Source organism: Lonchura striata, chromosome 3 (assembly GCF_050655825.1).
Source record: "Lonchura striata isolate lonStrDom1 chromosome 3, ASM5065582v1, whole genome shotgun sequence".
Lineage (NCBI taxonomy): Eukaryota > Metazoa > Chordata > Aves > Passeriformes > Estrildidae > Lonchura > Lonchura striata.
In genome coordinates this window covers 7,832,046-7,859,665 of record NC_140705.1, presented here as the reverse complement: position 1 = coordinate 7,859,665, position 27,620 = coordinate 7,832,046, and the positions used below count along the sequence as shown (strand labels likewise).

Below are 27,620 nucleotides of genomic sequence, written 5' to 3'. Positions count from 1 at the left end.
TGAAACAGACGCATATTTTATGTCATTCAACACAGTCACTGCTGTTCCTTATATATCTCCCACACTTCGTGTTGCACAGTATGTTCCTACTTCACAATCTTCAGGCACAGAGAGAAAAAAGCTAATAGTTTCTGGATAGGTATAATTTCTTAATTAAGCATTGCATTTTAAATCATCAAATATATTTAAATTTAGTCCTAGAAATATTCAATGTTATTATTAAGACTCAAAATCTAGGTCAGCCTTTCAGAAGATTCCGAGATGAGGGCATGTCAGCATGGGCAAAAGCATTAGCCATTCAAGCTGCATGTGAATATGCAGGGCTTCATATGAATTTTTATTACATTAAAGAAAAGGGTTAAGGAAAAAGCCAGAAGGGTTTGGTGGAGAAAAAAAAAAAATCTGCATTTGTAAGTAACAGGATTTTGTAATTTAGCCCATGTGTTAATGGCAAAGTAAGCCCTTAAAAGTATTCTTTTCTACAATACTTCATTTATGGCTACTGGTTAATAAGGCTACTCTGATTTCAATAGCTGCCTTAATTTAAAATGCTACCTTGATTTTCACAGGAATGGCTCTTATTCCATGAATAAATTATTACTTTGTCACTGTTTTTGTCAGCACTATTAACTAAGGAATATATTCTGGCTGGTCATTTTAAGTGTCTTTCTTATCAGTATTGTGCCTGGCATTCATTATCCTCTTATCTCTCCTCCATTTCTCTCAGTAGAGAGGTAATGGATTGATTACTTTCACTGCTATATTGGTCAGGATGTACAACAAATTCTCTTCAGCTCTACAGCTCATTCATCATGGATATCCTTTAATCCCCCATCCTTGAGTTTAAACATTTAATTCTCTTCATATATATGGGATATTATTAGCAAAGACTAGAATCCAAGCAGTGCATCTTTTATAACTCCTTTACTGTAAAACATAGTTACTGAAAATGTCTGTGTGGGGGTCTGTCTCTGTTATACTGCTCAGGGGGTGTTTCAGTGCCACAGAACCACTAATTCAACAGCATTTACATTTTCTGAAATACTGAATTCTATGTTGCAACTGGAGAATTACTGAAAAGAAAGACCACAAAAAGGGTTCTTTGTGGTGTGGTGCTCCCCAGTGTGCTGCATATTCCTATGGTTAGTAAGAGAATCTGTGGTAAATGGGTGCATATTTTTAATTTTTAAATGGTATTCAAAAATAAAGACCATTTTCTTGTAAAAATTATGTGCTATACATTGTACATTCATACTATATGGAAAACTCTGTTAGAGCAGCTGAGTGGGCATCACAGGGTTTTCTCACTGTACCAAGTGAAGAACTGAGAGCAGCAGTACTTTCACTGGATTTTCTTTGAAACTTGTTCTTCCTATTTAAATTGTCATTGTTGAAGAGTTCAGAAGGCATCAACTTTTGCTTGGAAGGACCAAGACAGTAGAAGAATGATAGGACAAACTGAAACTGGAAGTATACATACAGACTCTTCTAGAAATAGGAAAAGAAGTTGTTCCTTCCTGAGGGATATGAAGGACACACAAAGTCTCTGTAACTGCAAGGGAGGTTTCCAGAATGTAGTCATGTGTGAGAGGTATCTCGTATCACTGATGCTCATCCTCTGGGACATACATTTGCTTTTCCTGTCACTGGCACTGTTCCTGATACTGATGCTTATCAGTTTGGTCTGCACCCAGGCACTGACATGAGGTTATATCAGCACCTTCAGTGCAGGAAGGGCTTAAGCTGCACTTTTTGAAGGCATTGACTCCATCCTGGAAACAGACTAATCTTCATTCCAGAACACATAGAGGCAAGAAATACTCTAAATCTTCCCAAAGGGTATTAGTCAAATATGTGGAAAGGCACCAGTCACTACAAATTGTCTAACTGTGAGAAGCAAACCCCAAAATCACCAATAGTCCTGGGAGTCAGCCTCTGATACCGTCAAGCCCCCTGAGTCTCTTGCAGATGAAGGCTTCTTGCAGTACAGTGAGATTCACAAGCAGCCTCTTCATTGCTCTTCCCTCATATCCAACCTCATCAATCAATATTAAAATCTTCTCAGATGGGTGAAGACTAATAGAGAGCAGGGGAGGAATTAAAAAATTGATAGCCACATGGTGACCTGGAAGAGCGGTAAGTCCCTTCAAAGAGGGTGGTGGTATTCATGTATTTGTTTTTAAATAGAAGAGACATGATATCAATAAATTAAAAACAAGAGTCATCTGAAATGCAGACAATATTCAAGCCATGATGCCTCTGGATGAGGAAGAAGAAGGGAGGAAGGAGATCTAGGCTATGATTCTAAGGACCTGTATTTGAGCATGTATCTTACAATGCTGTAACAGACTGCAGAGAGCAGACCAAGCACAACTGATCCAACATTCAAAGATGTAAAGAGATGGAATTTTTTCTTTTTTATTTAAAGCATAAATAGTAAATCACTGAAGCACTTCCAGTAGTGTGTCTGCCCAAAATAAACTTTAGAACCACTGCATATTTTCCCTCGAGAAAAGGGAAAGAATACTTGCTCCTGATGGCAACACACTTCCTAACATGACGTTTTGCAAAAAAAATATATCATTTCACAATACTTTAGACCTGTCCTACCTCCTCAATTAAAATAAAAAAAAAAACATCCTTATCATTTATATCTATATTCAATCTCTGGGGAGACAGTCCAGAAGGAAGATTGTATTGCTTCAGCTGGGTACTGAAATCTCTGTAAGCAGCCCCTTACCTCTTTGTCATCTCCTCTTAGATGTCTTGTCAGAGTCTCTGCCTCTGACATCTCTTTTCGATGTCTTTTGTAGTTGCTTTAAATGGAACATGGCCAAAAATTAAGTTCTCATCCTTCCCCATGTCCCTTTTATTGTTATCAACATTGCTATTATCATCTCCATCTCTCAGCAGTCGGCATGTTCATAGTTACACTTCTAAATGTTTTACTTGCCAGAATTTGTCTGGTCGGATCAACAAGGTTTTTGTCACTGCTCTAGAAGTAATTAGGAAGGACAGATTTCACAGCAAGAGAGAGGCACACAAGCAAATCTAGACCTGCGTTAGGATCCGTGAAGGTTACTGCTTAAAGGGATAAGATTTTTAGTAGGGCAGTGGAGCCCAACAGAGGGGAAAAAAATTCTCTCTGTGCTGTTTTAATTTGTACTGAAACTATTAATAGCCCAGGCTTTTCTCATTTCCTGTATTTTTCACAGTGTGTTGTCCCTTTCTGCTTCTGCTCTCACCAGATTGAAAGAAAGAGTTATTTGTTGTCTTTAGAAATGTCATTTGTCCTGTATCACAGTATTTGATTTCCTGGCACCTTTTGCTCAGCTCCATGGTTCACAGTGGGAATAATGTTGTGTGTCAGTGACCCCATCATATTATAGTACAACACTGAAATTCTTTCAGGTATGCAGGAGAGGGAGAACTGCTAAGAGTTCGGTGTTTCACTCTCCCACAAAGAACACTCTCTATTTCAGCCCATCATTTATTTAACATTTGACAGCCTCCAAAAGGAAGGGAGGCTTATCTGTGCACTTAAATGGATCCTGGAAGGGTGAAATTCAGCCTATATTACCATCAGACAATCTGCATAATCACCTAATTTGACTAATTTCTGCTAGTATTTAATAATTTCAAAAACAATCTTTGCAGAAGTCCTGCTTTTTCAGCATGTCCTGTCTTTGGATGCAGGCTCCAGTACCCAGCCAGAAATGTATCATTTATTGTTTAGAGAATATTTCACCCTGACTTTGCTCCTCTGACCCTGGGACAGGGCCCCACCATTTTGTTTTGATTAGGGCAGGGTCTTGGGACTGAGAGCAGAAGGGTTGGTATCAGGGATCTGCAGCCTCAAAAGCAAAATTCCCAGTGAGTTTTTGGGTGCTCCATTCTCGGGTAGTGCTGATGCACACACTTTCTGTGTTGCACTAGAACTTGTGTCCACCTGAGTCCTCAGGCAACTTGACTCTTCTCCTTGGCAATGACATTTCTGCTTGTCCTGGCTGAACTCAGGTATCCTGTTTCTTTTATCTATACCAAGATCACTTGAAGCTCAGCTGCCATTCTCTATTCCATATCTGGAGGGCCCCCACCAGTGGGATATTTCTAGCTGACTAATGCAAAATAAGGTTCTTAGCTGTTTTTCAAGAGTCAGGAGCTTCTAAAGTACCATCTCTTCTTAACTGCTACCTTTTCCATGGATTACCTCTGTGACTTTAATTATTGCATCAAAAACATATTCAAATAAGTGTGTCAAGTTTGTCATCAGGACTGCATAGTGCTGTGCTTAATATACGAAGATCATTATTGAGAGACTAAATATTTTTCTTCCATATAGCTCCTGTGCACTGATTTGAGAATTTTAATAACTTGACATATTTCTGCTTTTGAGTTCTTGTGAGTTATATGAGATTAAATACTAAAATAAAATATGAATATAGAGTATTTTCAGATGTTTAGTAGCTGAAGAAACAGTAGCCCAATTTCATTGAAGATACACAATCTTCAAGAAAGTAGCTTAAAATATGAAATATTTCTTTACTGACATTTATATTAAAATATGGTACTTAATTTCTGTTTGTTTCAATTTCAATTCGAAATGCTAATTCAAATAAATTTGAGCTGAGAAAACAGTTTTGAAAACTAGCACTTAAAAAGAGATCCGGAACCATCACTGAATAGAGTATGGGGAAATTAATGCCATCCTTCTTAAAGCAGGTCGAAAATGAAAGCCTGAATGAGTATTAACACTATTCTTTAAAAACATGCAATACAATATTCATTAAGTTTTGATCAAATGTTTTACAAATGGAGGATGATTCAGATCTTTTTATAAACTGATTTTATTGTAGGAGCATTTTACTATTAGATGATTTGTCTTGCTAGGAAAATATTCTCCTCTTATTACATTCAGATTAGACTGAGACATAGCTGAGGAGATTTTGAGATTTTGGTTTTTGGTTTCCCAGAGCTATCCAGGATATCTCTCCTTCTGGTTTCACAGGAACAAATGCTGTATTGAGTCTTGCCATGGGAAGTTTGAGAAGGCTATTATCAAACTCCGAAAAAAAAGAAAGATCCTGAACTTCTGCTTTATAATAACTTTCTAATACAGTATCAGAAAGATGCAAAAGATCTGCCTGGAGACTGACATTCAGCTATTGTGCTCTTTTAAATTAAATGACAGCTCATAGAGGCATTCCAGGGCTAGGTGTAGAATCCTGTTATTTAAACATTGTCAAAGCTTGGGTTTAATTAACTCTAATTCAGTGTAGTTTCCCCATCCTTGCATACTCTTTCTGTCTTTCTTTCAGTCCCTCTCTGTCTTTTCTTTCTGCTGGCCTTGAAAGGCTTCGGGCACCTGTCAGAGTTAGAGTGGGATTTCAAATGCCTTCATGCCGGTTGCTGGGTGGAAGGGAAAATTACATCCTGGCATAGCAGCAGTGAAGCATTTCATTGTCAGCTGGGAGATTTGGGTTGCAGAGTAAAGCTGGAGTGCTAAGTCCCAGACTGGCTGGAGCTCTTAGTGTTCCAAATGAAGTATGGTGGTTTCTGAGGCAAACAGACACCTTGCTTTTCTGATCAAAAACATGTAGGATGCATTTGGACATTCAGAGCCAGAGAGAACAGGTCATTTGTCAACTTTGCCATCAAATGAGGGGGCAGAAGTTGCTCTGTGCTTGTCCTGGAAATCACAAAATCATAGAATGGGTTGGGTAGTAAGGGATGTTAAAAATTGTCTCCTTCCAACCCCCTGCCATTGGCAGGGAACCTTCCACTAGACCAGGTTGCTCAAAGCCCCATCCAACCTGGCCTTGAACACTTCCAGGAATGGGTATCAACAACCTCCCTGGACAACATGTTCCAGTAAATAATTTTACCAATCTCACCAACCTTCACAGTAAATAATTAGTTCCTAATATCCAATCTAAATCTACCTTCTTTCATCTTAAAGTAATTCTACTTGTCCTAAATGTCTCAGGAAAGGCTGTGGTGCCAGCAGTCTGCAGCTCTGGGATAGCAGCACACTGAGGATCACAGCCCAGCTGGGACAGGGATGAGTAGCAGCTCCTAAGAAAATCAGCCAGTAGCATGTGTCAGAGTATGGGAAAGCCATCAAGGAGTGGGGTGGCACAAACATATAAGGAGATCAAAGTCTTAAGTTGCCTTTCCTTTGGTGCTCATTCAGATTACTATTGCTTGGCAGAAGTAGCTCAGATTAAACATTCAGACAACCATTCCTGAACACTTTCAAAGAAATAAATATCTTTATATCCATGCCTAGCTCTCACCTCTCCTTGAAATGCTACTGCAGTTCCTCAGTCTCTATGGATATATGAATTACTAGTCTATTTCTCCAGTGTGATCTTGGATGAGAAATGTTCCTAGGCCCTGAATGGTAATTTTGTAATTAAAGTTACAGTAGAATAGACTAGGAACCAAAGAGTACCCATTAAGGTTTGTTTTTATGTAATCACCATTCAAAAGCAGTCATCCAGCCTTCGGGTGATAACAGTTTTCCACCTCAGTTATGCCCTCAGTTCAACAATTTGGTTGTCAAAAATAAACCCTAAACTTCTTCCTCAGTCTGTTTGAATGCCATTTCCCTCTTTGCATTCAGTTCAAATTCTTTTTCCTTCAGAGCTTTCAGAGCATTTATGGCTTCAGAAGCCTCTTCAGTTTCTCACGATGATTTCTCAAATAGTGAAAAATCACTTGCTGATTTTCCCCAGACCAGGAGACCTATTTTTATCCTGATCAGCTCCCAGCTTGTGCATGGTGACTTTCATGCCAGTATCTCCTGTCCCAGGTGCTCCCTGGCACTGGGAGCAATGGGGGCAGCCCTCAGCAATCTCTGCCTTTCAGTAGATGAGCATCAACCCAGCTGGATCAAAGGGATTTAAAAATGTGGACAGGTAATCAAAGCTCATCCGCTCTCGTTCCTTTGTACTTAGCGGGGATAGATGGACAATCCTGAGGGAAACCCAGATGTGCTGAAACAGATGTCCAAGGAAGCGAGAAGACTCCCCCATTGGAGCAGCCTGTTTCTGTCTGCAGAAGGAGCCTAGAGACCAAAATTAAGGCCAAATGCCTTTTACACATCTAAATGTAGATTTGATAAATTTCAGCCCAAAATATGTACCCTCTGTAAAAATATGCAAGTGTGTTTATCATAATTTAATTTTAATAAGCAGTATTTTGAGGAGTGCTCTCCCGTCCTCTACCTGAGGGACTGGTGAGGAACGCAAGCACATCCTCAGCTGTCTGCTGCAATGCAAACAGAGGTGGACTGAAACAACTGTCAAAGCTGACACATCAAAGATCTTTCTAGCTTTTCACAGCCTTGAGAAAAGACAACCTACTCAGACGTTTTCCTTATTTTTTTGTAGATTTTCCAATAATAGCCCCCTTCTCATTTAAAAAAAATAATGATAATGCCATTATCTTTTCATCACTCAAGGACCACTGTGATTTTTCTTATTAAAAACATTGGTCCACATGGGATACCGTTAATACTGTAAAATAAGACAGAGTTGACACTACATATTGGCAGTGCATGTATAGAGTATATGTGGAATTATAAACTTGAAAATGGGTGTACAAAATTCGCATGAAATTGATAAAAGGGAAAAAGGTGTGTTACTTTCCAGTCTAGTAGATATGAATAGGCATGTACAGATCACTGTTCTCCTCTGCTGGCTTTTAAGGCACAAAAAGCAATTTGAGATGTAGTCTTGCTTTAATGTCATTTTGATTCCTCCCACAGTAACATCAGTGCCTTCCGTGTGTGTGTGTGTACACATATACATCATGTTTCTATAAAAGAAACTTAGTTCAGTTCTGGTTAAAAATGTTTTGTTGCATTTCTACAATTCATGCAAACCCTAGTAATTTTTTACAGTTCCATGAAAAAAATGCATTTCAGGTTTATTGGTGAAGTTTCCACCCAACCCATCATGGCCAATGCATAGGGCCATGTGTGGTGCTTGGCTTTAGTTGCCAGGGGGGTGACTTGGTGCAATTGAGTTCAAGGAGATTGAAGATAATGGATACTGTGCTGTACTATGCCATGAGGCCTTTGTTGTTACAGGTCCTAGTGCAGGCTAGTTACCCCTGTGACCTGTTGGGAATGCTGGAAGTCATTCCCAGAGGGAGGAGCTGTAAGGTCAGGCACAGCCCCACCAAACCAGCCTGAGTTTGGCCCTGAGCTAGTGATGCCCACACATCACTGCTCTGTGTCGGGCTGTGGTTCTGTCATGCCCTGGCTTCTTTGGAAACCCAGTGTTGGTGCCCTACACTCCCCTCCAAGGTCTGGAAGTATCCCATGAGGTGATACGGGCGTGAGCTCTGGGCTGAGTACCTCGAGCATCTCATCATCTGGAGTACAAACCACTTCCATCTCAGAGGAGGTGAGGGGACAGTTTGTTTTGTGAACTCAGTGCTTTGATTAATCTATTCAAATATTAACATGCTTGGTGAGGTAGAACAAAATATCCTCTGGATTTATAAATATTCATATACTAACATCTGCCACATCTGCATAGTTATAGCTCTGTTTCATGGGAGGAAAAGCATCTCTTTGAGGAAGGTCCAAAGTAGCAGAGGGTTTCTCTCGTCATACCTGTCACTTAGCAAGTTCTGTAACTTTTAAAGATCTCTTACAGTTGCATTATTTTAGAGCTAGCCTAGTCCACAAGGATTTAACTCCAGAATCACTGCTGTTAATGTTCATTTTTACTATGTGTATGTGACATAGTAGATGTTTTTTACAACATAAAACAGCCTCTTTGATCATTTGCAGTCTGATTCCTGCCACTGGCATAGTCCTGAAACAGCTATGCTTTGTGCAGTTAATAGAGTCAGATTTTCCTTACAGTGTTGACCTCTACCTTTGGTGCTTAAAAACATGCTTTCCATTTTCTTTGGCTTGGCACAAGCCTTCAAAACTCCATGTCCTTTCTTTTTCTTTTTCTTTTTTTTTTTTTTTTTCCTTGCTTTGCAGTTTTACTTTATTTATGGTTATTTTGCTCCAAGATGTCTTTTCACTAGGTTTACTCCTAGGTTTATTCATCTGAATTTTGCCTCTAAGTCTACTTGGCCTTCTTCTTCCAAGGAAAAAAAAAAAAGAAAAGAACCCAAAAATATAATCAGTAACCTTGTTTGTCAGTAGATTCCAAACAAATCTATAGCAGCTGACTTGCTAGTTATTTTTAAAAAATTACTTTTTCAAAAGTTCATCATACTAGAAATCTTTGTTACTTCATAATTTTTAGGCTTGGGAAAGGCATTGTTTCAGTGCACCACCAAATAAGTGGGTGCACAGCAACCATATTGTCTTCTTGCTTTTAAAAAGAACTTGAAAGATTGTTCCTCAAGTAGATTCAAATTGAGTCCTTTATTGAATATCTTTTTTTCCTTCCAGAAGATCTATTCAGTACTGTACAGTTGTTTTTAAGGAGTTATATTAATTTTTCTCATTTATACAATGAATACTAAGGAGCACAAAATAATGGTTTGGGCTGTTTCTTGGGTCCATCAACTACAGAGGAAGAAAAACATAAGAATAACTAGAGTTTGCACTTCCAAACTTCCAGAGTTCTGAACTTTGTCTTCTTTTACTTGAACCAGTATTAAAGATTGATGTGAAAATAATGTAAAATTTGTGTGATTAAGACAGGAATTGTATAGTCCCCCACAAAGGGGGACCTGGGTCTTGCTTTTATGTGAAGTTGACATTGCAGACTGCTATTCCCTGGAGAACAAGCAGAGATTTGAAGCTCTGATGAATGGTTGTTTTACAGAGTAGGTTCTTGCCTTCCTGCTCTATCTTTTTAACCTTTGACATTACTTTGGTTAGTCAAAAGCAGTTTGATCCTATTATTTCAAGAGAAATCATTATTTGTCTCCATGACAAATTACAGATAGGTTAAATTTTCAAGAGCTGTTAAGTCCCAGGCTCAGAAGTTATTTAGGCTTTTGAAAAATTTAATCTACATTTTCTGTGGTTTTCTTGGTTTTTTTCATTTCTCAGAGTTCTTGCAGGTAAGGACCCCAGAGCTGCTGCTTCACCTTCAGTTTTATTTTACATTTACAGCATTATGAATCTTTAAAAATAAGTTGCAGCCTACCCAAATTACTCTTCAGTTGAGCAATTTGGTGTCCTTAGGAATGCACTGAATTATCTTAATCACATTCTCAATGATATATTACTACCTTTAAAAATTATTGCTAGGAGAAAATCACAAATGTATAAGAAGGATCTGAAGAATAAAAGTGTAACAGTTCAAGCAAAAAAGGAACTAAACAAAAGCCAAGACAGAAGTCAGGTTGACTAGAAAATTCACATTAAAAATCGGGGAATCAAGAAACAGTATTTCTTTGGTGGCATTGCAAGTGTGTGTTTCTATAACTGTAATTATTATACAGTACAGCCATGGGGACCAAAATCTGCTCTCGGTTGAAGGGGTGTCTTGGTTTAGAACTGGGAAATACTCAGTGTCACTTAAAAAGGCTTTGTGTCACTTTAACTCCATGAGACACTGCACAGCTATGCAGCTGAAGCAAGCTCTGATTATGGCAAAGTAGGTACTGCTTGATGGAATATTGACAGTGTCTTCAGTGAAATAAATTATCCTTGAAACTATTTTTTCCTGTAAAATGCCATTTTAATCAGTTTTTCCCAAACCACACTAATTAGAAAAGTCATTTAACCATCATTAACAAGGTACATATTTCCAGAATTTGTTATGAGAAATGATGTTGTTTCAAAATGTATTTTATATTTGTTATCCAGTTTAATGAAATTTAAATAGCAAGTTGATATGATAGTTCATTAAGATGTAAAATGGTCAAATACACTATTTTCATTTTAGAATGTCATGCTTTTAATTATGTTGTTGCTGTTTAGTACTATAAAAACGTCCTATTTTCTAGGTCAATGTTTCATATTTGTGTTATGATTAAAATAGTTTGACATTTTGAATAAAAATATACTAATTCATTGTATTAATTAAAAATAATTACCTAGGAGAACCATTTCCGAATAACCTAAAGACGTCAGCGCTGTGAGACTTGACAGTTGCACCATATTGTCACTATTAATGACATTTTTTACAGCAAAATAAAAATGTACATACAAAGGGAAAAAAATAATAAATTAAGAACTATTTTTCATTTTTAAAACTGTCCATGAAATCTTTAGTCCACTGAAAGGGTCACAAGTACTTGGAAAGACAAAACCAGCTTTTGAAATATTGACATTTCATGTGAAACATAAAGGGCAGCTTTTGCACAGGTAGATGTTTGTTCTTCTTCAATACATGCTGGCCTTCTGCTGTCGGAGCAGGGAGGGCAAATACATGAGAGGTGGAATCACAAAGCCTTGAAGTCTAGCAGTAGATTTTTAATGAGGTTGTTCCCAGGGTTGTTAATTCGTACACATAAACTGCTATTGCCACATACTTAAGTAGAAGTACCACTATTTTTATTATATGTGTGTGTGTGCATGTGTGTATGTGTAAATGTATGGATTGGAGACATGAGAAGAAATGAATGAATCTGTAATTACCTCCCCTGAAACTGGTTCAGACACAGCACTGATTAGAGACACCAGGTTCTGCTGGGTCATAGGGCAACATACCATTGAAGACTAAGTAAATGTCCACTAACTGTTCTGTTCCCTAGGAATGCAAAATAAAAATGCAAAAGGCCACAGACAATAAATGGTTGTTACTTCATTTCCAATCCTGTATGTTGCTTTTTGGAGCTTTCATCCCTGAGTTTAAGGCTGCCCTTTGTGAGGACTCAGAGGAAACCCTCCTCTAACTTGGTTGTAAGCCCTGGTTTTGTGTGTCACAGATCAGTGAAGTAGCCTATGGATAAACATCTATAAATTCCCATCAAAAATCTTCTATCTAAATTAAATCCTACTATTTTCTGTTTGCCTAAACTGTTACATGTCCCCTCTCCAGAACCCTCATGGTTTCAACAATAGTTTTCAAAGATACCTCCCAGCCCTCCACATTTCTTACATTTCACTATCTTTAATGCCCACATTCAAAAGTGGGAACAGTAAATGCTTTCCTGTGTATGTGGCTTTTCAGATCAGTGCAAGGGGCTTTACGGACCCCTGTAAACCTGCAAACTACTGTTGGGCAGCTCTTGTTCTAGCTATTTCGGTCATTAGCGAGAAAAGCTGCAAGTACCTTAAATTAAAATGGATCTTTGATTTCTCACTAGGACATCCAGAGAAGAAATTCACTTCAATTCTTTTGTGAAACTTTATAACTTTGTCTTCCCAGTGCGGGCTGGAGCCCTGGTGAGGCTGTCATTTGAACTGGAGCTGTGTTGCAGCCCCTTTTGTTCTCTGCTCGCCTCAGATGCCGGCTCGCTGCCTGCTGGCGCGCCGGAGCGCGCGGGATGACTTGTGGTGACAGCTGTAAAGTTGCGGATGGGAGCAGAGAGAGGAAAAAAGCCCTTGTTCAGTTAGGAGGGGCTTTATATCTCTCTGTTGCCATAACTACACAGAAGGAGAAAAACATGCTTCTTTCATGCTTGTCTAGATTCAAAATTGCCTGTTGTCATCCTTTCATGGGTTCAGCACCTTTGCGGGTTGGTTTGAGTAGCATTTTCGGATTATGAAATGATTGTGAAATTTGTATATTGCCTTCGCAGTTGAAATTTTGACTTAATCACCATGTTTTCTAAGGTGTTCCTTTGTTTTCATTTGTTTCTGAAATGTTTTAGCCAAGTCGTATCAACCATCTTCATTATGTGAAAGCCATTCAGCTCTCAAAATAGTCTTTATAAGCTTGCTTAATTCTTAACGAGCCCATAAATTTTAATACTCATTAAATAAATCTGTGTCCTTTAATCTCAACCGACTTCTTAAAAGTGTTTCTTTTTTTTTTTTTTTTTTTTTAATTCTGAGTTTGGTAAGGCAGCTACTTAAGCACATCCTGATAACTTAATTCTCTATGAATAGAAACAATATTTGCAGTTAAATGGTTTCTTACATTATCAGCTAGTTGTGGCTCATATTCTTTTGCCATACTGTACAAACTCCCCACTCAGGCAACATGGATACTAGGAAGTGATTTTGCTGTAGGATTTATACAAAAATACTTAATAATAACAGAAATACCTTCCAAGAAGTTTGATTAAAAATAAAGGCTTAAAAATCATGGTTTTACCCTATTACAGGAAAACACTAGTTAGGCAGAAGTGAGAAAGACATTTTACAAAATGTTTTATAAACAACTACAATGCTGTTAGACTTTGAAAACTTTACAGTGCTTTAAAATGTAGGCAAAAAAACAATTATAAAGTTTTTCACATCTTCAGGATAGATAGAATGTAGAGATTTGACATTATTTTAAGTAGGATGATGTTTAGATGAAATCTTGACACAAATTATGGCTTTTTTAACATAAAATACCATGTTCTTAAAGCTCAAGTGGGCCCAAAAACTAGCTTATTTATCATTTTTTCCAAACCTGTAGTGATTTATGATTCTTAGGTAAGTTAACAGCCCTGTATTTAACTACTACAAAACTTCTGTAGATAAGAAGAGTCATGATTGCAGCCCACCACACCTGTTGAAGCTACACAGCAGGGAACCAGTTGCTGAAGTGGAGTTGTTGGATTGCAGAATACTCAGAGAGGGCCTAGATTTGACAGAGAGCATTTTCTCTTTTTTTTTTTTTTAATTTTATTTTTTAAAATATTATTTTGTAATATTTGATTACACTTATCTGTTCTGATACTGTAATGAATCACTAAAACTTACTGTGGGTACACACCAAAAAAAACAGTTCTCTGTGATATGAGGTGTCCACTGGACCAAGAAATACTGTCACATGCATTTAACTCAGTGCATAACACATGCCTGGTAGTAAACCATCCACAGAGTATATAGGCCTAAATACTGAGATTTAATACTTTGTTATTTATAGATGATGTATAATATCTTCTGAAAGGGTGAAATTTCAGTGCTCAATATTTGAATGCTTTTATTTGCCTTCATTAGGCATCCTGTACAGCAGTACGTGAATGTTAGAAAATATGTGCATTACCATTGTCTAGTAAAAATGTATTTCAAAGACTTATGTTGATTACACTTACGTACATTTTATGAAGAGCCTAAGCCCTGCCCCTGTTGCAGCTGGTCAGCCCTGCTTTGTTTAATGGGCAGCGGAGCAGTCCCATCCTTGCTAATTGATATATGCTAAGTGCTTTGAAGTCTTTGATTGTCAGGTATTATACCTTAGAGTTGTGGTATTTTGGAGGTTGAGATTTTTTGCTCTAATAGATGCAATTTGCTCTGGATACATCACTGATTTGTTTTGATTTGTTTTCAGAAGCCTGTCCTTTTTTTTATTTTTTCTTTTCCTTTTTTTTTTTTCCTTTTGGATCACACATGTTTTATTTGCTGGCTGGTGGCGCAGATGTGCCTGTGGCTGCTGTTAACACACAACTGGCACCAGAAGTGGTCAGTGCTTCACTGGTGCTGCCGTGTCAGGAGCCTGTTGGTGGTTGGTGATCACACCATCAGTTTCACTGACAGGTGCTGCATGTTCAAAGCCTTCAAAACTGGGAAACATTTAGCTAATGCCTTGCACTACATAAAGATATCAAAAAGTTCCAAAAGCTATCCCTTAGTCTTCTGCTGCAAGCAATTAGGATAATACTGAATCCATCCCAGACCACACAGTATTTTAGCTTTCCCTTAAGTGTGGATTGATATTCAGGTCTGCCTGCTGATAAATAAAACAATCAGAACTAAATTTTCCTTTGAATCTGGTCTATTCTGCATTTCCAGTGCTCACAGATTTTTTTTTTTTTTTCTCCTTTGCTTTCTGCCTGTCTTTCTCATTTTGTCTCCAGAGAAAATTATTGTCTGCCTGGAAATCAAGTTACAGTGCTAACTGACATAGTGGCATGTTATATGTGGAGAGGGGACCGGACTGGCAGTTTGCTAGAATCTCCTGGGCTTTCTTTGTCTTGGCTAATATAGAACAGGCTGCAGCCAACTTTGTATTTATTCAGGGGTGAATCCTGAAAAAAAAACAGCAGATCCTGATAGAGGAAGCTACATCTTTATCTCAACATTTCAGTGGATATTTTTATGCTTGGTCCTTTGGTCTTGCTGCCTTTCCTTACATGGATCACAGTGTGTGTTAGAAAATGAGAGAGATCAAATTGTCTCTGTATTCTTTTCTCATTCTTTGCATCCATACATGTAATATAAATGCAGTTCATTTTCAAACCCGGTCACATATGCTCACTGTGCATTTGTAACCTTGTTTGATTATAAATTAGCAGGCATGGATACCATAGAAGACTTCACCTAATAAATCAAAGCAGCCAAGGCATTCTAGCCCCTAGACTCCTTTTTTATTATTTTAATTCGTAACTGTGGTACCAAAATCTCTCCAAAGTTGCATCTAAAGCTTTTTTTTTTTCCCTAGAGATTAAGGGTGTAGTTCATCTCTGAATATAATCAGAAAGTATGTTGAAATAGTTCCATGGCCTAATATAGGGAAATATCAATTCTGTAATATGTGAAGACAGCCTTGTGGTACCTCCTAATGTCAGTTCCAGTGATGATAATAGCCTGAAAATTAATTTCAAAACATGATAGGGTGTTTTCCCTGTTTAGCGTATTAAGAAATGTTCCATTTACACATAGGGTTGCAGTTGTCTTCCTCAAGTGAATAATCACCACAGCCAAATTTGTTGACCCTTTCCCATCATAAGGTGAGAAGAATTTGCCTATGTGAACAACAAAAGTTATTTAGCACAACAGGGCATCTCATTGCCAACAGTCCTTTGAGTAGAATTATCATATACAGGCACATACATGTTGTTCAGCAGTATTTAAAAATATTTTCCAACTCTCCAGCATCTGTTACTGTTTTCTTTAGCAGCACAGGTGTCTGACAGTGTCAACACAACGAAGATCTAGACAGGTTGGTCTGCACTACAAAGTCCTACTGCCATGGCTGTACCAGCTTGGAGCATGACAACTTCACACCTTGCATTTCACATTGCTGTGCTGACAAAACCCAGCAGAAGATGACTCTCATTGCCTTTGTTCAGGGCTGGTGTAGCTGTGCCAGCAGTGATAGCTCTCCATCAGCATATGCTCCATCTTCACCAGGGTGTGTAGCTGGGTAGCACAGGCTCATCAAGGCACGGCCTTGCCACACTCATGTTCAGTATTGAGCTTTTCTCAGTTCATTTTATCTGGCTTAAGGGCTTAGGAAAGCAAAATGTGCAGGAGATAGCCAGAACCAGTTGAGCATTTTCACGTGCCTTGGGTGCAGGATGGATTGTGTCCTGTGGAAAGTCCATAATGAATAGAGACTATGAGAGGAGGACTGGGCACACCAGTATCATGCAGACAGTATTTTACACCTCCATCCCAAGCCTTCAGCAGCCTTGGCTCTGTGCAGTACAGTACAGAGTGAGAGTGCTTCACTGTTTGTCTGCTTCCCCCATCTCTCTGGTAAAGGATCCTTGCACAGGCAGTCCCAGCTTTCTTAAACCCCCTTCTCCCTCTGCTCTTGGAAAAGAAGTTCAACTGAAATTGAGATCCAATAAGAAAAAAAAAAAAAGGTGGAAATATTCATCTGCAACAGATTAGTTCTCACTTTCTGCAAAAAAAAAAAAAAAAATTACTGTCTGGTCCCAACTAATTATTTAATCTCCCTCAGTAATCCCTGGGGAAAGACAGTGCATGCTACCTGTCCAAGCACACAGAACTGGTTGGGTTGTGCCTGAGACGGGCTCTGCCTCTATTTAACTGCAGAGACAGTCCAGGTAACTGCATCTATGGTCACCAGGGTCCAGGAAGGGAACTGAATATCACAGGGGTTCTTCCCGAGAGGGTGGATGGGCACTGAAACAGTCTTCCCAGGGCATCAGTCACAGCATCAAGCCTGACAGAGATCAAGAAATGTTCAGAGAATGCTTTCAGGCACATGGTGTGATTCTTGGGGCTGTCTTGTGCAGGGCCAGGAGTTAAACTCAATGGTCTTTGTGGGTCCCTTCCAACTCAGGCTATTCTATGACCTGAAACATCTTCATCTGATAATGATTCTCACCGGGCTTCACCCATTTCCCTTTCACTTTTCCTTTCAGGCCAAAAGAGATTAAAGGACCTATTTTTTACCCTCAGTCCCAAGTAAAAAACTGTTCTCTAGATGTGTGTGCTTATCTTCACATCACAAGGAATATTATATAGTTGATTTTTCTATTTGTCAACTGGGAAATAACTAACCCCCATCCTGAACATCATGGGAGACCTTAAGGGATGGATGATGTTCATCCTGGTCTGCCAGGTCAAGGTGTGTGGAAGAGTGGAGAGCAGCATCAGCCACAGCAGTGCCAAGAGTGTCTGCTTAACTTCATCAGCTTGGCCTAATGAGGCAGCTGGGCATGGAGCTGTTACCTCTCTGCAGCTGCTTCAAGCCATGTATCAATACCACAAGGGTATATTCAGCAGGTTATTGGGGTACTCTGCAGGCTTTGGGGTTCTCTGTGGCTCTGTGGATGTTGTGGTGAGGAGAAGGACTTGTCAAAGTGACAAAAAATCCTGAGTTCTTGTGTGGCTCACGTGGGAAGGGTTCACCATAGTGAATTCCTCTCACTCACAGATCCTGTTTGACTTTTAGATCTTTTGCTTCCCAATTTAGTTTCTTGTATCTACCCCTGCTCTACCACTATAAAAATAAACAAGTGTGGGCAGTGCTGGCGCTTAATGGTTAAAATTTTTGTTTTGCATAACTAGAGCATAACCTTGGGAATTAATCTCTATACTTATTAAGGGAAGAAGGTAATTGGATTTTCCTCCTCGTAACTTTTCTTGGCTTTCCCACTTTTTCTGTCCCAGTCATGAAAGTAGGAGAAAGTGTGAGCAAGCACTGGTCTCTTACATGCTCCTCATTGGAATAATTAGTGATGTTCCATCAATTACCCTTTGCATTTTTATAGACAGTTAGTTTTCCCAAGTAAATTGTTTTAAAAGCTGTTTGTAAAAATGATTCTTCCATATTTTATGGCTCATTATATTTTAGTTCTCGCTGCCCTCTTTTAAAGCTTTATCTACTAGAATTTAAGTAAAGAGTACTTTATTAAAAATGGAAAGAAACCTGAGAGCTTCCATTGCGCCATGGGAATGTGCATTAGAGAGGGTCTTTAAGTATCCAGTCTTCACTGTGCTTAAAATACAGAATAAATAAACTTTGGGAATAAGTTCCTTGTTCATTTTTTTTTTCTGATTATAAGTAATTTTATAAAAAAATACTCACTATATAATTTCTTTTCCCTTTACTTGATCTACACTATTACACAGTTGTGCTTGGTCCTGTATTTGATCCAAAGCTTGTGGGCTCTGTAGTTTAATTTGTAATTTGTCCATTAATTAAGAGGGAGAAAATGTGGTGTGATGGCTGAAGCTGGGGACCAAGAATTGAAGCTTCTGAGTTCTTCCTGGCTCTGTTTCTGACCTGAGGAAAGTCACTTACACCTTCTGACCTATAATATCTCTGGGACTCTCAATATAATTATATTAAATGCCCCCAAGCAATGATAATGGCAAGACAGAAAATGCTCCACAGAGATGTTCAGTTGCAGGTTTCAGGTCAAGTCCCCTTTAGGTTCAGCCACTATGTAGCTCATGTAATTTTGGGGTGTCCCTTGGGCAGTTCTTTATGAAGGAAGTATTCGACCAGTCTTCCACTGAGAATGATTTAGCATCACCAGTGAAGAAGGGGACAGAAAGGACTGGCTTGGTTTCAAAATCTCATTCCAATGTGTGTGTGTGTGCACCTGTGTCAGGAAGGGAAAATCCCTTGCAGTAGGGTAGAGAGTGGCTGTGATTCCCTGAGGAGAAGAAACATCCTGCTCATCCTGCTGAAACTCTGCACCTTAACTGTCCTTGCACTTCATTTTTACCTGGATCTCTTAATAAAACAAATTGTCAAATGAGGAAAAAAAAAAACAAACCAAGAAAATAAAGTCCATTAGAACAAAGAAATGAGAGGAATAAATAATTAAGTACGAAATTCCCAGTACATCCCTTTTTGAAGGTTTCAGGAAATTCCATTTGTTTGAGGAAATGCTGAAAATTAGAAGGAGCCCAGAAGAGGGCCTAGCAGGAGACAGCTGAGGTTATTTTTCACTGCCAGGACTGCACTGTGTTGTCTCTTCTTTTACAACTCATCGGCAGGCATTATTACCTGGTGAAAAAATTTGTTTTGCAACTCATCCTGAGTCCTCATAAATCATTAATGCCTGGCTAAGCACAGTGTGAGCATTACAAATTCTCTGAGAATGAGGGCCCATTCTGATATAACCTTGTGTCCAATACTAATGCCTGCTAGTTATTTAGTAATACAAAGGAGCCTGAGCGAGGAAGATCGATGAATCAATGCGGTCTCCTGACTTCCTTCTGCTCCCCACCTGCCTCTCCTCTTTCTAGTTCAGATACTGAGCTGCAAAAATTCAGGACACTTCATAGTTCTCTCTGTGGGCAGCACTATAACAATTTAGGGGAACAAGGAGGGAATCACAGCCTGCAAATGTCTGTAGGAAAAAGAGGAGCTTTTGTTTCTGATTAGAACTTGTTCTGATTTCTGGGTTTTTGTGAGCCAAATTGCATCATTGCTCCAGACCTGTTTTCTAGTTTGCATCCCTTAATGAATGCATGCAGCATAAAGCACATTCAAGTGTGTAAAGAGCATAGATAGAAGCTGTGCCCAGGAGTGAGTGTAATTAAAGGGTGCTCAGCAAGTCCAAATAATGAGCCCATTACCTGTGGGAGCTGCTTGGGGAATTAGATGCTCAAACCAGCTCTCACAATACTGGAGGCAGTACAGAGAACACAGCATCAATAGGTACCGTGGCTGAGCTTTGTGTCTTGTTTTTTAGTAATCTTGGCCACAGTCAGGAGTTCAAGGATGGTCTGTACTGATCTGCTTACCCTGAGTTCACTTCCTAAAACCCCAGCCCATTCAAGAGTAAATTCTCCTCTCCTCTCCTCTCCTCTCCTCTCCTCTCCTCTCCTCTCCTCTCCTCTCCTCTCCTCTCCTCTCCTCTCCTCTCCTCTCCTCTCCTCTCCTCTCCTCTCCTCTCCTCTCCTCTCCTCTCCTCTCCTCTCCTCTCCTCTCCTCTCCTCTCCTCTCCTCTCCTCTCCTCTCCTCTCCTCTCCTCTCCTCTCCTCTCCTCTCCTCTCCTCTCCTCTCCTCTCCTCTCCTCTCCTCTCCTCCCCTCCCCTCCCCTCCCCTCCCCTCCCCTCCCCTCCCCTCCCCTCCCCTCCCCTCCCCTCCCCTCCCCTCCCCTCCCCTCCCCTCTCCTCTCCTCTCCTCTCCTCTCCTCTCCCACAGGATCCATCTGTGCAGTTGCTATTCATACAGCTGTGCCCTTTGAACACTCTAATAACTGATCATGAGCTTTAAAAGAGGGAGATGGAATGAGGTGATTGACCCTTTGTGTAAGTGTAATCTTAGACTTGTATGACTTAGTCATGGATAGAGCCCTTGTCCTGAAAGGGCTCTGCAAGGAAGGTTCTAAAGTCACAGATACAAGAGAAATGGAACTTGAACAGAAACTTAGGAAAAGTGCAAATGGGGGTCAAGGACAGGGAGAGGAGGGGAGAGAGTATCAGAAAGTTTAGAGGGAAAAGTAACAGTCTTTAAGACATGAAATGATAGAAAATTGATGTGAGGAAAATGTCATTGCTGTAAATGAAAGTGGGAAAATGGACCACGACAGAGAATGGGGTGAAAAATTGTTACTATGTGAAAAGGGACAGAAAAATGCTTCCTCTAAAAATATATGCAACCGATAAAGCATCTGGTGCTGTTACTGTGAAACCAGAGACTTCAGTCACTTTGGCCCTCAATTAAGTATAACACCCCTTGTGCCCAACCATGCTTGATCTTTAGCTGAGGCCCGGAGTGTTCCTTGTGCAGTGAGACTTGAGGCATCTCACCTCCACCAAAAGCCTGAGACTCCCCTGCACCAGAGTGAGCATTCAGATCCCATTTTAGGTTTTGCTCAAAATGTATCATTGTGCTGCACCTTAGCCAAATTTGTTAAAAATAGTCCCTGCTACAGCACCCCCAGGACAAAGTGGTTTATTTTCCCCTATTATAGATCTGACAAAAGCCTGCTGTTATTTCTGTGCCCTCTCTAATGATCTGCTTGCTCTCTGGAGAGCACTGACCCATTTCAGCATAGAATAATTAGCCTTTCAGACACTACTGTGTTTCCATTAAATAGACATAAATGTGCAAGGTGACATTTATTTACTTAGGCCTTAAAAATATGCACCACAGATGTTGGGGCTTGGGAGAACTTCAATTTCTTTTCATTAAACAGTTGTATATTTGCATGCTTTTGTGTTGTTAAAAAACTAGTGCTTGGCTGAAATTATTCCTGTTCAGTTTCCTTGTGGAAGGAGGAGAGCACAGGGATTATTTGGGTCTCGGTTTTACCATGAGACCCTTTGGCAATGCTTTGGCAGGTCTTGCTCAAGCCTGTCAGTAGCTTTGAGCACAGTTAGAGTTAGACACCCTTGAGGTCCTTTTACTTCATGTAAGGACTCCATGTAAGGAACTGTTGTTGATTTACAGATCTGTCTGAAGAGGAATGTGTTCAGGGTGTTACACTGAGGAAATGAGAACCTTGACCTATTGCAAACATAAAATAAACCCAAAGTCCTTTAGTATTTAAAATCAGCTCTTCTGTCATCTTGATCACTGGCTTCTGAACCACCAGGCTATTGCCCAGGTGAAAAGTATATTATTCATCTTGATAGCCACTTTAGTCTGCAAAGTTGCAGGGAAGTCTTAGCCTTAAAAGTCCAGGCAGCATATAAAACATGTAGGTTGCCTAGTAGTTCACATCCCCTCATGGAGACATGGCATGCTATCTTTTTGTTCCATTAGTACCAATAGGCTCTATAAAAGGAGACATCACGCAAGGTAGGTGCTTTATTGCAGGATGGAAACACTTTCATAGGTTATTTTAATCATTATGATTCTTTCATGATGTGTGAAAGTTGATTGTTGCTGTAAATGAAGCCATTGAAGGCTAAAAAATAAAAATGCTGTGATGGTAAAAATCCTTGGAGTGCAAAAAATAGGAATTGCTATAAAAGGCAGTAATTTATTCTCTGCATGAGATTTTTTTTATCATAAGGATGCTTTAAAGCTAATTCTTAACATATACAATTGTAGTCTATATAGGTGAGGTATATTGCAAGGTGCATTGATAATTTAGCTAATTTTTACGCACTGTAATTTATATATTATTTAGAAGTGCTATTTTTTATGTCAACTGGGAGGCTTAACACATTTTTGCTATGTTAAGGATAAGTTATTTTTGCAGGTCTTGTGGTTTTATTATTTTGACCCATATCCAGTTCATATTGCATCATAATACCATTTTTACTAATATTATTCTAGTATATTCAAAACTTATTTCCATTTGGATAGAAATTCATTAGCTCTTGATTTTGATTATAACAAATTATTTTGACTTTTCTGTGGTAATGCATTCTCTGTGTTTCTGATTTGCTAATGCTGAAGTTTTATTTTCATTTTTAACCCTTCCAAATTTAGGAATTGTTTTTGCCTTTTTTTTTTTTTTCTGTGTATATATATTTCCGTTGTTTAGACCTACTGGTTCCTGCTTTTTTCTTTTTCTTTTTTTTAATATGTTATGTTCGTAACTTCTGACTGTCTGTGTTGAGCCAATCTTACCAACAAAAATATCAATTGTTTCCTGTTTCTCTACTTCTTTACAAAAAAAATGAAAAGTAAAAAGTAAAAATAAAAAACTCTTAATGGGAACCCTGGCACTGTCTGTCTTCTCTGTTCTGCAGAAATGTTGAAGGAGTTGAACCAGCAACGCAGAGCGAAAGAGTTTACAGACCTGAAAATTATTGTTGAAGGCAAAGAGTTTGAAGTCCACCAAAATGTTCTAGCTTCCTGCAGCTTGTATTTCAAGGACCTGATTAAAAGGTTTGCCTTCCTTCCAGCTGTGATCTGCTCTGTTCTTTTGTAGGGCGCATTTGTGTCGCTTTTTTTTCCTCCCCTCTCTTGCAGGTTTATGAAGATTGAATCTCCTGTCACAGAGCCAGTAGCCATTCTTTCCACCTCCTCTGAATGTATTTCCAAACTGAGGCTCAGATCCATTTGTTACACATCTGACTCGTACAGTGTAATTATTTCTGATGAGTAGAGGCTGGTTTTGGCCGAAGAAAGTGTTCCACCACTGAGAGATCTAAGATTTAAACTCCACTGCTAATGGTGATTCAGCCCACAACTAAAAACTGCTGCTGTCAATGTTTGCAAGGGACTCTGTCACACACAACAAAAGTCTGTGCTTCAGGCTGCAGAAAGCCATCAGCATTCAGGTGAACGGTGCTGAGACATCGTGCAAATAAAGCATTTGGAGTACTGTAATCCCTTTACCCTGAAATCTTTGTTACATGTTTTTGTGTGGCTTTTATGGGCAAAGGGATTGATATTTTTATTATTTGGGGACTTTTAAAAGAAGAAAAGACAACTGATTAATTTCTCTATAAAAAAATTAGAAATAAGATGATATTCTGGTCAAAATGTAGCTCGGTCTGCATGTTGGACTAACAATAGCTTTTTCATACAAACACTTCAGCTTAGGGTAGGTACAGTATGTACATTTTCTAAATATCATGTCTCCACCTTCGCATTTTCCCCCCTCTGTTTCTAGCTGATTGATTCTAAACAGTGCATGATAATCTTTTTTTTCCATTACATTGATTTTTCAATTTGTATGCTTCATATACTTGCATAGGAATAAATTGGTACTCTTGTATTATTAGTAAGTTAGAGTAGCAAGTAGGGAGAAAAAAAAGCATGAGGATAACTTTCATTTTTCTCTCAATCATCAGCAAATTAATGCAGCTGCTGATTTTGCCTTGCAGTATTTTCCTGAGCAGACTGAGCCTGGACTGTGCTAAAAAATGGGATTAAAGAACATTTTGCTTGCTTCAAATCCTGTATTTAAATTTTGCCAACTAACACAATAGTGACTGTATTTTATTCCAGGATGGCATATTGGCTGGTATCTCCTTTCAGTGTATTGTGTCCTTTTGCACAAAGCTGGTTCTATAATTATGGATATATATTACATTTCTATGAAATAACTGTACTGACTGCCTTATCAATTATTCATAAAAAATATGTTGGCCTAGGAAGCATGTCTTTTCCCCTCTGTAAATCTAATGATTGCTAGCAGTAGCTATGCCAGATCTCTCCTGTCCTTTCTCTTCTGTCTGCTCATTATTATTTAATCGTTAAGGCTACAGTATATGCTTTTCAGGCTGATAAGGAGTAAAGTCTACAGTAAAAGAAAAATTACAGAATCAACTTACAGAAACAAAATCACTGACTGTCCAAAGACTGTCATTTGCATTTTGTGGTGAAGACATCTGCTTGTGTGCAGAAGTCATCAGGCAGCATCTATTTCTAGAAGCATACTGACAAATCTTGGTGCTTAATTATTTAGTTATTAAATGGAGGTATATGTTAGATTGAGCACTGGTCTGTTATGGACTTAGTTAAAACAATATAAAAAATTAAAATCCTAGATTTTGTGAAAGCAAAAGCCTAGTTTTCAGCATGTATTGTCTTTCAGCTGCCCACATAAGGCTTGCATGCAATACAAGAAAAAAATAGTGGAAGGTTTAGCCTGTTTGCTAAACCCACCACTTTTTGCCTTCTTTCACATCATCAGCAGCAATATATACTCCAGAGGTCAATTTGTGTCCACCATTAGGTCTCTCCATCCCAGTTGCTTTCCATATATAACCTCAGTTGCACACATGTAACGTTGATGGAGGCTAATGGAGTTGCACAGGTGTATCCAAGGCAAAAATGCCTTTATTACTGATGATGATGCTTGAATAAAAAAAAATTCAGCTTGATGTCAAGTTGAGTTTGCAAAACTGTCAGGTGAGAAAAATAAATATTCACCGGTAAATTGAGCAAATGTGTCTTTGGGAGACAATAAACTCAGGGCCATGGGGTGGAATTTCTAAAGACTTGCTTTTTGTAGGATATTTGCAGTGTAAAGCCTTGTCCTTTCTGAAACCCATGGAAGTCAAGGGCTCAAATTACAAGAGGCACTCAATTTTTTGCGGGATCACGCCCTTAATAATACACAATCATTATAGTTCATAGAGTTAGAATGTTTACAGATACAATACATCTAGAATCCTCTGTGATATTTGTTAGCAGCTCCTTTGAGACAGCATTTAAAGCTTTATGTGATTTATATTGCACTCTTTGTGTTATTATAGAAATCAAAGCAAGAAATGGCAGTTTTTCTTAAAGAATAAAAGAGATGTCTTTATATCAAATAAAATAGAAAGGCCACTTCAATCAGTGCAAGCCAGGGTTAAACCCTAGTGTCATTCCAACCACAGGCACCGATGTGTCACCAGAATCATCAATGAGAATATGATCTATTCATGAAGCTACTATGTACATCTATAGAAACATGCAGAAATAGACTCTTTCAGAGTATTTACTTCAGCTTATTATTTGCCACAGGCTGGTTATTATTAACCTCATATTCTGCCATTGATTCCACTGCGTGTTCAAGTTGGTATCTGATGGTAGAATAGCAAGTAGTCTCTCAAAAGAATAAAAGAGAAATGTTCAAAATCAAATAAGAGCAATTATTTCCTTCTCAAAATAAACCCAAAATACAGATAAAAAACATAATAGAACTAGAGTTATTGCTCATCTTGAGGAAGGCTATTTGATGAGAATTAGTCATAGTAGGGAAGAAAATATGTTGTTTTTATTGCACTGATATAAAGATGATAACCAGGTTTGATTGTTCAAAACAATTCTAAAGTTATTTACAAAACAAATATGGTAATGAGAGTGCATTTTGAAACCCCTTTAGTTTCTCAGAAAATGGCTGATCCTGTGCTGAGCATTCTGCTCCTCATCCAGAAAATTCTCCATTCCATGTGATTTATCTTTCAAATGTCTTCTGAATATTTATCTTTTGAACTTGATTTAGTCCAATCCTGAGTCTGAGCTCAGCACCATACCAGGCACATGTTTTGGAAACAGGTCATCCCTGTCAGAAGCTGCACAGCACTCAAGCCTGAGCCAGGACTTGGTGTTCATCTCCCTCCCAGTATCAATTGATCATGGAAAACAATCTCAGCCCTTTTTAGTGCAGAATCATCTGCAAAGGATCATGTGTATTAGGAACTGCAGGTGTGAAATATTCCTGAACCTGTTCTGCATCACTGTGCCCACAAAGGGAGAAAGGTGAGATTCAGGGGAAGGGTGAGGATCCATACAGGGCTGCTGCAGTATAGGGCTTCAGGAGAACATGGATGGTAAACAGCAGCTGGATTGGGCAACTGTCACCTAAAGGCTATCTTACATATTTTGAGTGCACTGCCAACCACATTGACTCCAGCCTGTTTGACTTTGCTACTCATGGAATCAGCCATCTCAGGGGCTTAATTTATGATACAGACAATGAAGAGAAGAACCTTGAAGGCTTCCTGAAGGATCTTTTTCTCCTAATTTTGGTTCCTGTGTGCAGGCAGGGCCACTGGACCAATAAGAGGTGCTTATGTCTCATGTTAGCTAACCAGCATTTAGGTCCAAAGCTGGCATCTAAGGGAGGTTGAGTCTAATTGTGACTGTTACTGCAGTCTGCAGAGAGGGACACAAAGCTGTCCAAGAGCCAAGTCCTCTCCCTACAAAACAGGTGTCTAAGAGATGAGGTGAAGGAGGAGGCCATTCCCCTTTCCTGTAAAAGAGAGGGTGATTTGCATAGACAGTGAACTTATGATGGGTGTACCATTGCTTCCCTCAGGGGTCTAGCCTAAGTTGGCTGTCTGGACTTCTGTGCAGCTAGGAGGAAAGATGGGAATGTCTGTAGGACGATACATCCTGTCTCATGATAAATAGCACTATTTGCCTTCTGGAAGTGCTTATTTTTCATGACCCAGAGAGAAAGACCAGTCCCCCAGCCTGAATCATAGTTGACTAAAAGAACATGAATGATTTCTTATGGAAACTAGTGGTTTCCTTAATGGCAGATATTTATGCTTATATTTGTACACAGAAAAAAAAAAAAAAAAAGAGAGACAGATCCAGATCCATCAAAAAACGAATCTCCAAAAATGTGCTCTTGCAGAGCAAACATTTTCTTATTTAAAACATTCTTGGTTTGGGGAAGGAAAGAAATGAGCTCTCTTTTTGTATTGCCCTAGAAGAAATGGTGGAAGGTGGGTGTAGGGGTGTGTAGCGGGAGGAAGGAACGAATGGAAAATCCCATCAAGAGCCATCTTTTTTATTTCCAGCTGTATTTGGGATAGACAAATGCAGTTGCTGAATAAATGGAATTTCTGATATTTCCGTAAGAAAAAAATGCTTCACCGGAACATTTTAATTTGCTGCTTTCGTCTTCTTAACCCAGAGTACTGGAATCTCTACCAAATATGACATTATTAAAAGGAAGCACTTGACATAAAATTCTGTTCTTGGCCAAAATACTTGCTTTTATAAGCAAGCTCTTACAAGTAA

General features: G+C 38.9%; 1 protein-coding gene across 7 annotated transcripts in view; it reads left to right on the top strand.

Annotated features, from left to right (window-relative positions):
• The window catches only part of KLHL29 (kelch like family member 29), a 387,294-nt gene that overhangs the window by 292,955 nt on the left and 66,719 nt on the right, over positions 1-27,620 (top strand). For all 7 annotated transcript variants that reach the window (XM_077782446.2, XM_085576261.1, XM_085576262.1 and 4 more), the window contains one exon: positions 22,898-23,036. In XM_077782446.2, the coding sequence (XP_077638572.1) occupies positions 22,898-23,036 (139 nt within the window). The remainder of the gene's footprint in view (positions 1-22,897; positions 23,037-27,620) is intronic.